Below are 14773 nucleotides of genomic sequence, written 5' to 3'. Positions count from 1 at the left end.
AATAGTATTTAAGGGTGGGAGAACACTGGCAATTGCTGAAAGTACTGATATTAGATATGAAGCTAAATTAAGATTTTCTTGAAATGCTGTCTGCATTTTCCTTAAACTAAACCGTACCAAGAGAAAATTTGTTAAAAAATATTGGAGTTTGGAATTTCTGTGCTGTAGAAAAATTGCTACACATCTGATATACATTTTCAGTGGCTGTATTCAAAAGACACTTTGCTGTTGTCTTAAAAAAAAATCACCTAGTCATCTACCATAATGTCTAATTAATCTTAATTTGTGTTGATCCGCAGCATGGATTTTGAGCTAGAAAAAGTTTGGCAACTTTGGGGACTAGAAATGGGCTGCTTCTTTGGCAGGAGCCCCCTTCTGAAATAAAAGCAGCAAGCTGAACAGAAGTGTTTTACTGCTAGATGTGGTCTCTGAGGGGCAATATGGACTCTATTGGTTCAATGCACCACTAGAACTGTTTCATACCCATGTGGAACTTTTAGGAAGTTTCAGGGAAGATTTTTATTGCCAAGTTAGGGCAAGGTAATAGATGCATGGTAATAGGCTGTAAAATGTGGTGCCACAAAAACTGCTTTTGGGTTGAAATTATTTTTGCTGGTATGAGGGCAGCTAAGTCCGTGGAAACTTCTTTCTTTTAAGTACTTGTTTTTCAGCAATGCACACTTAATTAAATTTCAGTAAGTCAAATAATTGCATAATTTTTTTACGAATTAACACTCATAATCCATGTGCTTGTTTTTCAGCAAACCTGATATGTCTCGCTTGAGGCTGGCTGCAGGAAATGCCATTGTGAAGTTGGCACAAGAACCTTGTTACCATGAAATCATCACCTTAGAACAATACCAGCTGTGTGCTCTAGCCATAAATGTAAGGAAATTTGGTGGGAGTTGTGGGTTGTCAGCAAATGAAAGAGTATATAGATGTTTGTTCTGTATGTTGTGTATTTTTCTGTGAATCTGGTTTTATGCAAAGCATTCATCTTTGGCATGAAATTATTTTTCTACTACGTAATCCTGAAAACTCATTTTGGATGAGAATTAGATCTATAGTGCTAGGTTGCCCAGTGGGGGAACACTAACTTCCAGTAGTCAAACGTTAGAATATTGATAAACCAGGGAATTCAGTATGTATTTAAAGTAATACCCCAGCTGCATTATGACATTATTAGAAGTTGAAATGAGATGGTGTAAATTATGTTGAACTGTGGTGACAACAGTGACCTTGGTTTCCCCTTCTGTCAGTACTTGGGTAGAATATATGTGATTGCAGAGATTTTTTAAAGATAGTTGGCATCCTTTAAATACTAGAAGAAAAATGGAGAGATTCCTCAGTAGATGCTGGAGTTGTCATCCTTAACTTCTGACTGTGACATTAGTAACAGAAAGAAAGTAACTTTAATATTTTAAGTAGAGATGTAGAGATCCTGTATATTTCTGTCCTGTAGACTTAGCAGATTCTACAGAAATTGATTCATATGCCAAGAGCAAGTGGTCATGAAGGGTCTTCTGTTGGTGTTATTTGTGTAACTGCTGGTATTCTCCTGGCTTTACACAAGTCAAGACTTACTCTGAAAGGAATCACTTCCAGAAGATATCTGCAGTAACCATGATATTCCATTCTAGACCTTAATTCCTGAGACTGGCTAAAGCTTTAAAAGCTGCAACCCATTTAAATATCAGAAGATTTAAAATTGGTATTTAATGTTAGAGTATAGCTCCTGTGTGGGTGTTTTTTACTTTCATATAGAATATCTCTTTTAATTTCTTAAGTTGTTTGGAGTTGGTTACAGTTAGGCTAGAGAAATCATTCCTATACCAGAGTAAGACAGTCTGTATTAGGCTTGTATATTGTTTTTACTATGTTCATGTGAATTTTAAGCTTCTGTGTTCCTATGGAAGGGAGCCCTTACTTAGTTCCCATATGCTATGAAAAACAAGAAAATGGAACAAAACTTTACTTAAGCAGATGAAATCTAGCAAAAATGCAGCAGGAATTCAGTGGTAATAACCGAAGATCTTTATACCTTAAGCAAAGTGATACTTTTCAGTCTTCCTATTACAAAACCAAACAGAAATGTTAGTCTTGTCTCAGAATTAGTTTTAAATATTTTTATAATTCAGAACAAAATTAGTAGAGCGGAAAATAGGCACTTACTGTAATGACAAATAAGCTCTATTTCTGTTCTGGAAAGGATACTCTAGCTGGATAATGTCATGCCAGACTAGCCTTGCCAATGTAGTATTTGCATGTTCTGTTTTCTTGTGCTCCCAGTGATCAAAATCTGTTCATTTCTTCAATCATTCCCCTCCTGTGGCAAATCTTTCTTTACTGCAAATGTTAACCTTGTAGTTCTCCTCCATCAGAATTTTGCTTCATTATTTTGATGCTCTTCTCAGTATGTTAGGTGCAGGCTCTTTGCCCTCCATTTCATCACTGTCTCTCACTTTTTTCCACTTCTTATTTTCCAGCTATAACAGTCTTAACCGTTCGTGGATATAGCTAACAGATGTGTTGTCACCTTCTTTTGCTGTCTTTGTGTCTAATGTTTACTTCCCCTAAATTCCCAAAAGGGAATTTTGAGAGATGAGATTTAAATTAGAAGAACACAAGAGGGTTATCAACATTTATAAACCAGTTAGTATCACATTTTATGTAGCATCATAGAATACTTTGGATTGGAAGGAACCCCTAAGGACTATCTCATTACAACTCCCCTGCTGTGCTCAGGGACATCTTTCACTGGACCAGGTTGCTCAACGCCCTGTCCAGCCTGGCCCTGAACACCTTCAATAGTGGGGCACCCTCAATTGCTCTGGGCAACCTGTTCCACTGTCCTACCACCCTCACTGTAAAAAGTCTCTTCCTTATGTCTTATCTAAACCTAACCTCTCTCAGTTTAAAGCTGTTGTCCCTTGTCCCATTACGGCAGGACCAGGTAAACAGTTTTTCTCCATCTTTCATATAAGCCCCCGTCATACACTGAAAGGCCGCAACAAGGTCTCCCCAGAGCCTTCTCTTCTCCAGGCTGAACAACCCCAACTCTCTCAGTCTGTCTTCCTAGGAGAGGTGTTCCAGCTCTCTGACCATTTTCATGGCCTTCGTCTGGCTCTGCTCTAACCAGCTCCATGTCTGCCTTCTAATGAGGACCCCACAGTGCTCCTGATGGGGATCCCATGAGAGCAGAATAGATGTCAAGAATCACCTCCCTCAACCTGCTGGCCCCTTCTCCTTTTGATGCAGCCCAGGACACAGTTGGCTTTCTGGGCTGCGAGCAGACATGGCTGGCTCATGTCCAGTTTTTCATCCACCAGTGTCCCCAGTCCCTCTTGGCAGGGCTGTTGTCAATCCCTTCATCCTTCAGCCTGTGTTGACACTGAGGATTGCCCCGAGTCAGCTGCAGGACCTTACACTTGGACTTGTTGAGCCTCATGAGGTTCCCATGGGCCCACTCCTCAAGCCTGCCAAGGATGCCTCTGGATGGCATCTCCTCCTGCCCTCCAGTATATCAACAGCACCACTTAGCTTTGTGTCATCCAGTCTTGCTGATGGATGTACTCAATCCTGCTATCTGTGTAATTCATAAAGATGAATAATGCTGGTCCCAGTATTCACCGCTGAGAGCACCACTTGTTACTGATCTCCATCTGGACATTGATTTTTTTTTTTTTAACTGCAATTCTGTGGACATGACCATCCAGCTAATTTCTTATAGTCCATCTATGAAAGCTGTATCTGTCCAATTTAGAGACAAGAATGCTGTGTGAGATTGTGTTAAAGCCGTTATAGAAATCCAGGTAGATGACATCAGTTGCTCATCGCTTACTCATTTACAGAGTCACTTCATTGTTAAAGGCTACTAGAGTGGTCAGGCATGATTCGTACTTTTTAAAGCCGCGTTGGCTCTCTGTAATCCCCTCCCTGTAGATATATCCATATGACTTCACATCACTGCCAGGAGAATCTTTTCTTCTGTAGTATTAGTTCTGTCACATTTCCCTCCTCATTTATTGATATTTTTTTGCCTTTTGTGACTTGCTAACTTGTTTTCTAGAGAACTAGAAATTCCTGTCAAAACAGGAATTATGCCTTTCCTGTTCGCTGCCGCTCTTAATGGATTTTGAATACTTACAAATAACTTTTCTAGATGTTCTTGAGGTCTTCTGCAGTTTTCTTTGTCACTTTCAGTTCAGATCCTCAGACAGAGTAGCTGTACTGGCACTTTTTTTTTCTCTGATACTGCCATTTTGTAATGTGTAATGATTAGAGTGCAGAATACATAATTATGTGTTGTCACTAATTGCTGTATTAAAGTGGCACTGGTAAACAGGGATTTTGTGGTGATGAAATGCATGTAGTTCTAGTCATTTTAAATAAGTTCTGGATGTGTTTGACCAATGTTGTAAGCTTACCAGCAGTTGACTTATTTGGTCTGCAGAACAAATTTTGATGTCAGCAGAGCTTCATACTGAAAGAGACTAGAAAATAATTGAGTGTAGTGTGGAGTACTTCAGTGTTTAACAGGCTTTAGGACCAGATTTAAGATCTAATAAGCTTTGCTGTTGAAAATGAAATGTAATTGAATGAATAAATATTTTAGATTGCATAAGTTTCATTTGTTTAATAAGATCCCAAAACTTTTTCAGTTTTCCTTGCTTACTCAGAGTATTTTAATTGATGAAAGAATCAGAGGTGTGTCTGAGTGGTACATGATGCTTTGCAAATATATTTTTTTAAAGTGCTTTTAAAAGGTGAAATTCTGATAAATCAACATTAAATTCAGAGATGTGGATATATAAAGTTGGATTGATTTTATGGGGTTTACGTGTATGCTGTTAAAAATAGCATACATTGGATAAGTTTTATCCCCCTTCTTCTCAGTGAACTAGTATAACTGAGCTGAATTTAAGGTTATTCTCAATATTAAAAGAAGAAGAAATTATAATCATTCCAGTTGGCCAGACAACACCATCAGTAACACCGAACTACAACTTCCTTGTCCCCTGAGGCAAAGAGGACATGCTTCCTTGCTGATACACCAACTAGGCATAGTTTCTTCTAAGCTTCCTAAAGGCTTTAGAATTAGGTGATGTTACTGAGGAGGAAAAGAAGGCTGTATCTTAGCCTTTTGCTGGGGGGTGGATTTGCTGTTGTGAGGCAATGCATCATGAGTAGGTCTCATGGTTTGGGATTGTGGGCTTGGGTTGCTTCTGCTCTGGCTACGGCAGGTGTTTCAGGGTTTCAGTCCATACAGGGAGGAGTATTGCTTGAAGTGCAGAAAGGGAAATGGGGCTTGATTGAAGAAGTTTCTTGTGGATTTCATTTTTGGTGGGGAAAGAGGAAAGCTTGTTTTATCTAAAACATGATATCTTTTGATGCCATTTGCAAATTTAGCAGAGTCAATGTTACCAGTGGCTAGGTTTGGGCTCTGCACTTCAGGTGACTGATAGCTGGAAAGCCTCTTCAATCCTTTCTGAACTTCAAAACTGTCATTTGACTGAAATAGCTGCTTATTCCTGTTAGTGTTTTTTCTTCATGTTTAGAGAAAATAAATCTTTCCTCTTGCCCTCTTTCTGGAAGGTTAAATGTGCCAAGCTACTTTTTTGGCCTTGTTTATCTTAAGTTTTTCTCTGTTTTCTTCTAATCCTTTTCCGCATGTGCTTCTGTTAAACTTCCGTGTCGTGTGTTACTAAATGGTTTGTGGTGTATTAAGTGGTGTATGTAGGGTTTTTCTATACAAAAAAGTTTTCAAGTTCACGTCTTTTCTGGAAATACGTTGCTTAGTAAACAGTAGAAATACAGTTGCTGCCTCCATATTATTTTACTTTGTTTGGCAGCTGTTAGACATGGTTTATTCTCTTCCATGGTCAATCGTAGTTGATAAGTGTCCACAGAATAATGGAAATGCTTGGTACTCTCTTCAGCATTTCACCTTGTCTGGTAATTCTGTTGAATTTTATTCAGATTTTAATATTAATACCTTGATGAAAATGTGTGAAATCATAGCAGTAAACTCGACATGGTGGTGGTTACCGGTAACTAAAATGTTTTTGTGTGGATCTTTGACTTTGGCTTCACAGAGCAAGTGGTCCTCTTGTAAACAATTTCATTAACTCCATGCCTTAGTACTATGCTAAACTAGGCCTTGGGTCCTGAGTGTGATATCTTCCTGTACAATTCCTGAACCTTAATTCTTCTTCTGATTTTAAGGGAAGCTTCAACTGATTAATTCAATTAAATTGCTCTGAATTGTCATTAAAAAAAAAACCTTGAACTTCCTATGTTTCTGTGACTACAAGGTCTGAAATTGCTTTTTTTCATATTTACCTGGGCTTCCGTGTTTTATTTCACAGTCTGTATTGCTTTTAGAAAAGTTTACTGTTATCTTTTCTAGTTTTGAGTGTTTTATTGTTTTGGGTTTTTTTAATAGGATGAATGTTACCAAGTGAGACAAATATTTGCTCAGAAACTTCACAAAGGCCTTTCTAGACTACGGCTGCCACTAGAATATATGGCTATTTGTGCACTGTGTGCAAAAGATCCTGTGAAAGAGAGAAGAGCTCACGCCAGGCAGTGCCTTGTGAAGAACATAAATGTCAGAAGAGAATATCTGAAGCAACATGCAGCAGTTAGTGGTAAGAGAGTAGAAGTTGCTTTTTGGTACAAGTGCTGTAGTTCAAATGTAAATGTGAGTAGACTGAAAACAGTGATGGCTGTCTGTTTTTGTACATAGAACATTTGTAAATTTCACTTAGTGATATCTAATGAAAACTGAAATTTTTCAGTTTTTCTGATTTTCTTTTGATGTTTTTTAACAGGCATTTCTGAGGTCTTTCAGTTTTGTTAAAAACTGTGCAAATACTTATGCCTAACTGTATTGAAAGTGAAGTAGTTTTTCAGGGCAGTTAAGTGTACTGTTTGAACTTAATGGTTAATAATATTCTAAATGAAATGACAATGGTCAATTTTACTTCAGTAATTAATAATACATAACTTTAATGAAATAAATGTTATATTAAATAGGCTCTTTGTGCTGCTATATTGAGTAGCTTCTTATCTTATGCTGGCAAAGGTCTATATTTGTAGGCTCTTCAGGATGAGTTCATGTACTTCTTTCTTCTCAGTGCCAGCAATCTGATCATGGGAATGCTTTGGGAGTTATTATGGACTCATGTTAGCTATTTTTAATTTTATTAAATCAGTTTTTTTGACTTAAAGCTACATACATACAGTGTGACAACACTGGTATATGGTCATAGGAAAAAGTAGACCTTTGTGATGAGCTATGGGTGTTTTGAATAAGAGCTTTTGAAAGTTTTATTTCTTTGAAATATTACTGATGGTTTGGCTTTTCTGAAATAAAGGGTTTTTTTCATCTTCTCTAGCATAAACCAGACCTGTTTTGTGAATCTGATCTCACAGATGCCGTCAGATAACTGATTTCCTTTTGTATTTATGAATCACTTTATATTAACCATGTCAGTCTGTCTTTCTTAGTCCTCTTAGACTGATCAGAGAATAAGTCTGCAGAGAAATCCTTTTGTGTGTCATTAATTAGACTTAAAGAAGAAAGAGTGGTACTTTTCTCCCACCTCAATACCATGGGAAAAGAAAAATAAATTGAGCAAACACCTCTATGTCACCTTAAGACTATTCCTCTTGAAATTGAAAACTCTTTTTAGTAGTAGGAGAAAAATAGAAGAATTCTCGTATGTTTAAAATAGATGCTGTGAAGTTGCTATCAAAAATCTGTAGAAGAAATTTAGAGGAGCCTAGGTGTGTGTGATTCTCTTTATCCAGTAGAACCTCAAAATGTGCCTGATGATTTTTTTTTTCTTGCTGAAATATTTGAGTGATGCCATTGATTTGATATGTGCTATAATCCATGAGAAGTTGGGATTAAATATAGATTGCAGGATTGTTTGAGGATTGCAATGTTAACTTTGGGCCATTCAGGTTTACCAGTCTGAGTTTTCAACAAATACAATGTCTCAAACTGTTTGTATCCTAAAATATCCATATTGCAGAACTACAGCTGAAGCTCAGTTCTGATAATAAAGTGCTATTTAAACGTATATGCCACTCTCCTTACTAAGCATGCAGTAATGCAGGGTAGTAATGACTGTAGTACCTCCTTTGGAAATCTACATCTTTGATTAATATAGCTATTTTTCTGAATCTATAAATGTTTGATTTTGTGATGCATTTTGTCTTGAAAACTTGGTACAGGTGAGGAGGATATCTGTTGGATATTTCTGGGAGATTTCAGCATTTGTTGAAAAGATGGTATATTTCTGGAAAACTTCCTAAGGACTGGTACCAGATAGTAAAATGCCTCTTTTCTTCCACACTGGCCTTTTAAAGGCTGTCAGGAATTATTCTCAGCTCTCTTAAATTCTCTAAATGCTATTCAGAGTGGAAGCCACTCAAGAAGAGACTTATTTTGATTGTGTATCTGTTACTAGTTTCATCTGGGTAGAGATGTGTCTTGCATAGGAATTATTGTTTTCTCAGGATGGGCTTTTACTTGCAAGTCAGTAAGCAGAAGAATGACAAGGGTGAAGATTAATTTTTTTAACAAGTTTCTTTCCTAAAAGCTCATAAAGAACTTCGTGAAGGGTTTTGGCACACTGTAGTTTTATGTGCTGGTAGAAAAACCACCCTACCTTTCAGGTTGTGTCTTTCTTCATTAGAGATGAGGAAAGAATGTGTAATTACAATTTTTTGTCATGACAGGGGTTAAATACAATATGTATCAATATTTGTTCTATTCCTGTTTTGTCTGGAACTGATTCATTTTGTTTTCCAGACCTAGTTGGAATTATCGTTGTTATATTAAAAATTGTCCAAATCAGGAAGTTGCTGAAAAACTGAATTCATGAGCTCTTGATGAACATTCTATTGAAGTTACTAATTAATACAAATAATAGTGGGTTGGTTTGCCTGGGACATGTCTAAGGCAAGCCAATTTTCCTAGTGTTCTCAAGTCATAATTATGTTCTTTTTCTTCCATTTCCCATCTTTATTTTTTAATTTAGTAATGCAAACAGCTGCTGGCTAAAATGCAGGACAGCGCTTGAAGAAATGAAGGATATTTTTGAAGTTAATAGTGCAGTGTCAATTGAAACAAATTAAAAACTGCTATGCAGAGTACACTGTATTTCAATTACATAAAAATAGCTTGAAATAGACATTAGGTGGTATTATATATATATTATGTAGACTGTGCATTACCCCTATTTATGCAGACCTCTAAGAAAGTGATAGATTAAACCTCACTTATGCACGACAATTATTTTGTTTTGTAAAATCTACAATAATGATGTATTTTATTTGATGTGCACAATAACTGTCAAACATATCTCATGTGAACACATATATTGGAGATAAAAATGTCAGTGTTCTAATGTATTTTAAAATTGTTTTCAAAAATTATTATTATGTGTAATGATTTACAGATGTTTGGACTTATTCATAACTGAATAGGGGATAGTTAAAAGCTTACTGAAAGATTTTCCAGACTTGGTCATGTCTTTTATGACTGCTTACTAGCTCAAAAATGTGATTTTTTTTTTTTTCAAAAGCAGAGCTAGGAATTTCCCTCTTTCCTTCACACATACATTGAAGTGTTTATCCATAGTTTATACTATAACTTTACATTTGCCACAAGCACTTAAGATTAGATACTTGTACCATAGCAAGGTACATAGAATACTAGAATGCCTTCCTTTGCCTGTTGTCTTGCCTGTTGCACAGGGTACAGGTTTAAAAATTGAGGTGTACTGTGCATCCACTGGTTCCTCTTAGGCATTAGGCTAAAGAAAGTAGTGTGGATGTTTGCTGCAATATGTTTGTTTTTTTTTTACTTTTGGTGTACAACTTGTCCTTCTGTTGTCCTTACGTCATAGGAGAGGATTTTTTTTATTCTGGTTTTCTTCATCAAACTTTGAGGTGCTGGAGTTCATGCTGCATGGTATTGGTCAGGGAATTTGTTACCTTACAGAATATATATTTTGTGATCATAACTTTGAGAGGGCCATTGGCAACAACCCTTAGTTTTTGAATCCCTGGGGAAAATAGGCCTTCTGTCTGTCATGATGTAGGAAAGACTTTCTCCTGCAGTAATTGTTTAGGATTACTTAAAAGTCTCAGAGGATGCTAGAAAAAATTTGCCCTTTCCTCTTTAGTAGAAAAGCATGTTTCTTAGTATGTAGTTTTTTGATGCATCTTTCTTCTGCTTTTCAGAGAAACTGTTGTCACTTCTACCAGAGTATGTTGTTCCTTATACTATCCATCTCCTAGCTCATGACCCAGATTATGTCAAAGTCCAGGACATTGAACAACTCAAGGACATTAAGGAGTAAGACTACTTTCAATAGTGTTATTTCTAACTTTATTCTAAGTGAAATTTTAATTCATGGTGGTACTCTGTTACAGTGTCAAGTGCACATAATGATGGCAGTTATTTCTGTAAAATATCAGAGAGCACTAAAAAAGCATCTATACTATTTCTCACAATATTTTACAGATGAACTCTCTATCTTCTGCTCGTCCTACCTTAATTTCATTTTTTCTAAAGAATTATTTTCCCAGAGTTAGACTGGTTTGAATTCATAATACTAGTAAAGCCTAGACTAAATCACTTTCTCAAATGTGCTTTTTTAAAGAATTTCTTTTGTATTTTCATTTTTGCGGAATACTGCATTTCTCCTTTAGGTGCCTATGGTTCATACTGGAAATATTGATGGCTAAAAATGAAAACAACAGTCATGCATTTATCAGAAAAATGGTAGAAAATATCAAGCAGACTAAGGATGCTCAAGGACCAGATGATCAAAAAATGAATGAAGTAGGTGATACTTTTTGATTGGAAATTGCATTTAATTCTGGCCTGCTTATGGAAGGGAGTTGCTTTTTGTTTATATACCAACTTCAAAATATCCTTCAATAGAGTTGTATGTATGAGATGATACTTTATATATTGTAATGATAATATTTATTGTAGTTTAGATGACAGTTATTTTCCTGTCCTTCTTGCATATCTGCAAGGGACTTGTAATGGTTTTCAGTCCTTCTCTTTCTGTCTCAGTAAGATTACTGAACACTAACTTTAAATAGATGTAGACTATAACTTCTACTGTTTAAATCATCTACTAAAGTGCTTTGTAATATTTAATTTTTAAAATGCAGGAGTAAGCTTAGTATAGGAAGAAAAATAGTTACATTAGAAGTCTCTGGTTTGTATTGTGTAGTGAATGTATCAAATCCTGATCTTTCTTTTGTGGTTTTAGCATCACACAGTGTACAGATTTGTCACTTTTCTGCTTTACCCACAGTGTTGAGTTTTGGGTAGTGGGTGGGTGGGGTGTGTGAGTTCATTTGTTTGTTTTAACTTTGTCTTAGAAACTAAGGCAACTATTGTTAAGTGCAGAAAGATCATGAAAACTATCTCTCCTCAGCTGTTAGACTTAACAATGATTTTTGCCTTTAGTGTCTGTATTACAGTACTCTGCAATACACTGTTTAAGATGAAGGCTGATGTTAAATTATTAAGATGATTGCTTTTAAACTGTGAGTTCTTGTAATTCTGTGCTCAAAAGATACACTATCTCTTGTCAAGATTTCAGTGAACTTTTAAAGTGTTGTTTGGTCTTTTAATTTTATTATTTACAGAAACTATACACGGTCTGTGATGTAGCAATGAATATCATTATGTCAAAGAGTACAACATACAGTTTGGAATCCCCTAAAGACCCTGTACTTCCAGCCAGATATTTTACTCAACCTGACAAGGTATACCATGGCATTTAATTTTTCTTGAGATAAGTCTGTTTAAATATTTGTAAGTTGTAATTCAATGTTGTTTTTCTTAAATATTTCTTGTAACTTCAGACTTCTCCCTATTATATTGTAGTTGAAAATGTGCATATGTTTTCATAAATATTTCTATATGTGTGCACACACAGAGTTCTCCCCCTTCTCCCAACCCCGATGTTAGTGTTCTGGTTTAAAAATTCAATTCAATTTCTTTACAATGATGTAAAGAAAATCTTTCAGTGCAATCTCCAAAATGTATATATATATACACATATATATATATATATATATAATTCACTGAATATTGCTATAATCCTCCCCCCCTTTCTTTACAGAATTTCAGTAACACCAAAAATTATCTTCCTCCGGAAATGAAGTCTTTTTTTACTCCTGGAAAGGTAGGTATGGTGTGGTGGTTTGGAGGGGGCTTGTTTTTGGTGCTGTATTTGCAGTTCTGGTTTGTCTTTTTTTTTTTTTTTTTTTTTTTTTTTTTTTGTGGTTTTTTTTTTTGTTTGCCTGTTTGTTCCTGTTTGTTTTCTTTGGGGTTTTTTGTGTGTGTGTTTGTGTTGTTTTTTTTTTTAAGAGAACTAGCATGTAGTTTATGAAACACTTTAAGAGAACAGATTGTTTCTAGGTATAGAAAAGAGATAGGTAGAAGGGAAAACTGGTAATGTCTGTGCTGGGTTGTGGCAATAGTAGCCAAAGCCTGTTGTCGTTGAAAGGAGAGAGTCCAAAAAAACCCCCTCAAACAATCCGTAATATTTGACAAGTTTACAAAATGGTTAACCTTCTTTTCTGCAGAAGACTACGGTGTTGCCTATGAAGTTACAGCTATGGAAAACTCTAACAGAAATTATTTTAAAAATTACGTAAATAATCTTTGGCAAAGCTGAATACCTTTTTACAGTATCTTACAAGATAACTGGCTGTTCTACAGTTATGTTAATTTGTCTTTCAGATTATGCATTGTTTTGAATGGCAGTGTTCTTTCTTCACTAAACCCAGGTTTAAAACTAAAACTAAACCCAGGTACTCTTGAGAATAAAATTAAAATCTAGTAAAGGAAAAGACAAATTGTGTTTTTCATCTGGATTAATGTGTTCTGTTCTAGATGACAAAGAACATTAATTTGCTACCTTGCAAACAAAAGAAATTTCAGCATCATCATTACCCTTAACTTTGCTAATGAAGCATTAACTGTGAGCTAGTAACTTACTAATAAAGGAGGAAGGCAAGTTAGGAAAAAAGACAGATGAGCATCTCTTTAAGAAGTTGGAAGTCAACATTTATGGATTGGAATAGATCATCACTGTATTGTGCATTTGAGTGCTTGAACTCCATGGATTGGCTTCTTACTTGTGAAGACACAAAAGTTTTTAAAAGGAAGTAGTTTGTCTTCCAATTTTTGATCAGTAGTCAATATGAAGTTTTCTGATCCAGTTTTTAACATCAAACATTCTTAGTAGTTTGTCCCATACTTAATATATTAAGTGTACTGTGACAATATTAAATAAGAAACATGGTGTATGCTACCATGAGAAATCACAGAATGTTTGAAGTTGGAAGGAACCTCTGGAGGTCATTTAGTCCAAACCCCTTGTTCTCTGAGACATGATGTGGCCCCTTCTTCATCTTAATGGCCTTTTTCTGAACTCTCTTCAGCAGCTCCATGTCTTTCATATGTCCTAATTGAAACTCTTTTGAATCCTAAGTTAAATTTTATATTATTTTCAATTTCTAGTGCCAGGTGCTCTAGCTCTTTTTGTGTTGTTTTGAAATTTTGTAACAAGCAGTAGAGCTTATTTGACTACCAGAATTTTCAATTGCTTCACCATCATGAGAGGAGCGAGAAATGAAATTTGGTTTAGGGAGTCCTAGTTTTGGGAATGGAATACTATCTTGAGAGGATGTGAATGAGGTCGATATAAGTAGGGAACGCTGAGGGCAGTAAGGCTTTGAGTGTATCTTCTGTTGTAAGGGAGGAGCTGTTAGTGCAGGCCCTGTTATCCCTTCTTGGTAGAAAATCCGGTTCAGTGTAAATTTGAAAATCTCTGCTTTTGAGCTCTTTCAGGAAATGCTTATTGATTAATATTTAGTTCTGAGCTAACAGATGTAAATTGTTAAACTGGATTTTGTTCTCCAAGGTTTATTTTTGGAAAGCATATGCTCTTTTTCTAGTACTCAGTGCAGAGTGAATCTTTGTAAGTGTAAAGTTCCCTCTGGCTATGAAGGTATAATCAGCACTGCCATGGTGCATAGCTCTGAAAAAGGAACACTCAAAGCTGATATGATATGCATGTTGAACTTTTTTTAGCTGTCACTAACTGTAGACATAGCTAGAATCTAATATTGAAAGAGAAGATGCATAATTAGAAATGTAGGGAATGGTCTTTAATTCAACATTTTTGTACATGGGTGTTTGGCATAAATGTGCATTCTCTCTAGGAGTAATTGAACTCTTTCAGCTCTCTCAGAAGTTAATATGAGCTGGAGGCATTCAGCACGTCTGAAAGATAATCCAGATAAATTAATAACCTGAAGCTCACTGGTGTCTGAAATTTTGGTACTTATTAAAATACTAACATTTTTATATCTGTGCAAGAAGTATCAGAGTCTTCTCTACAGTATTGGACTTTGGAGATTCTCATTCATTCCCAGCTGAAACTAATGCGGTTGCTATTACACCTAAGCCAGTTCAATGTCTCCTTTGCGAAAGGGCCATCCCACTGCTATTTCTGTTTTACTAGTACAGGTGCTTATCTGATCCAGATAGTGAGCTGGTTCAGGCAGATAAATCAGCAGAAAGCAAACTGCACACAAAGTGCTGAAGTGGCTTACTGCAAGGTCAGGTGAGCACCCTGTACTACCAATGAGAAGAGGACAGAATCTAAGGGTACAGAGAAGAATACCAGTTTTGGTGGCAGCTAGCAATTTCATTACA

At 36.0% G+C, this 14773-nt stretch overlaps 1 protein-coding gene across 6 annotated transcripts in view; it reads left to right on the top strand.

Annotated features, from left to right (window-relative positions):
- The window catches only part of PDS5B (PDS5 cohesin associated factor B), a 102230-nt gene that overhangs the window by 73920 nt on the left and 13537 nt on the right, over positions 1-14773 (top strand). For all 6 annotated transcript variants that reach the window (XM_027677757.1, XM_027677755.1, XM_027677756.1 and 3 more), the window contains 6 exons: positions 762-885; positions 6446-6650; positions 10261-10375; positions 10732-10864; positions 11689-11808; positions 12168-12230. In XM_027677757.1, coding sequence (XP_027533558.1) covers positions 762-885; positions 6446-6650; positions 10261-10375; positions 10732-10864; positions 11689-11808; positions 12168-12230 — 760 coding nt within the window. The remainder of the gene's footprint in view (positions 1-761; positions 886-6445; positions 6651-10260; positions 10376-10731; positions 10865-11688; positions 11809-12167; positions 12231-14773) is intronic.

Source organism: Neopelma chrysocephalum, unplaced genomic scaffold, assembly GCF_003984885.1.
Source record: "Neopelma chrysocephalum unplaced genomic scaffold, ASM398488v2 Primary Assembly neopelma1_43, whole genome shotgun sequence".
In the NCBI taxonomy this organism is placed as follows: Eukaryota; Metazoa; Chordata; class Aves; order Passeriformes; family Pipridae; genus Neopelma; species Neopelma chrysocephalum.
The sequence above is the reverse complement of the archived record's forward strand: the minus strand, read 5'-3'. Positions and strand labels throughout refer to the sequence as shown.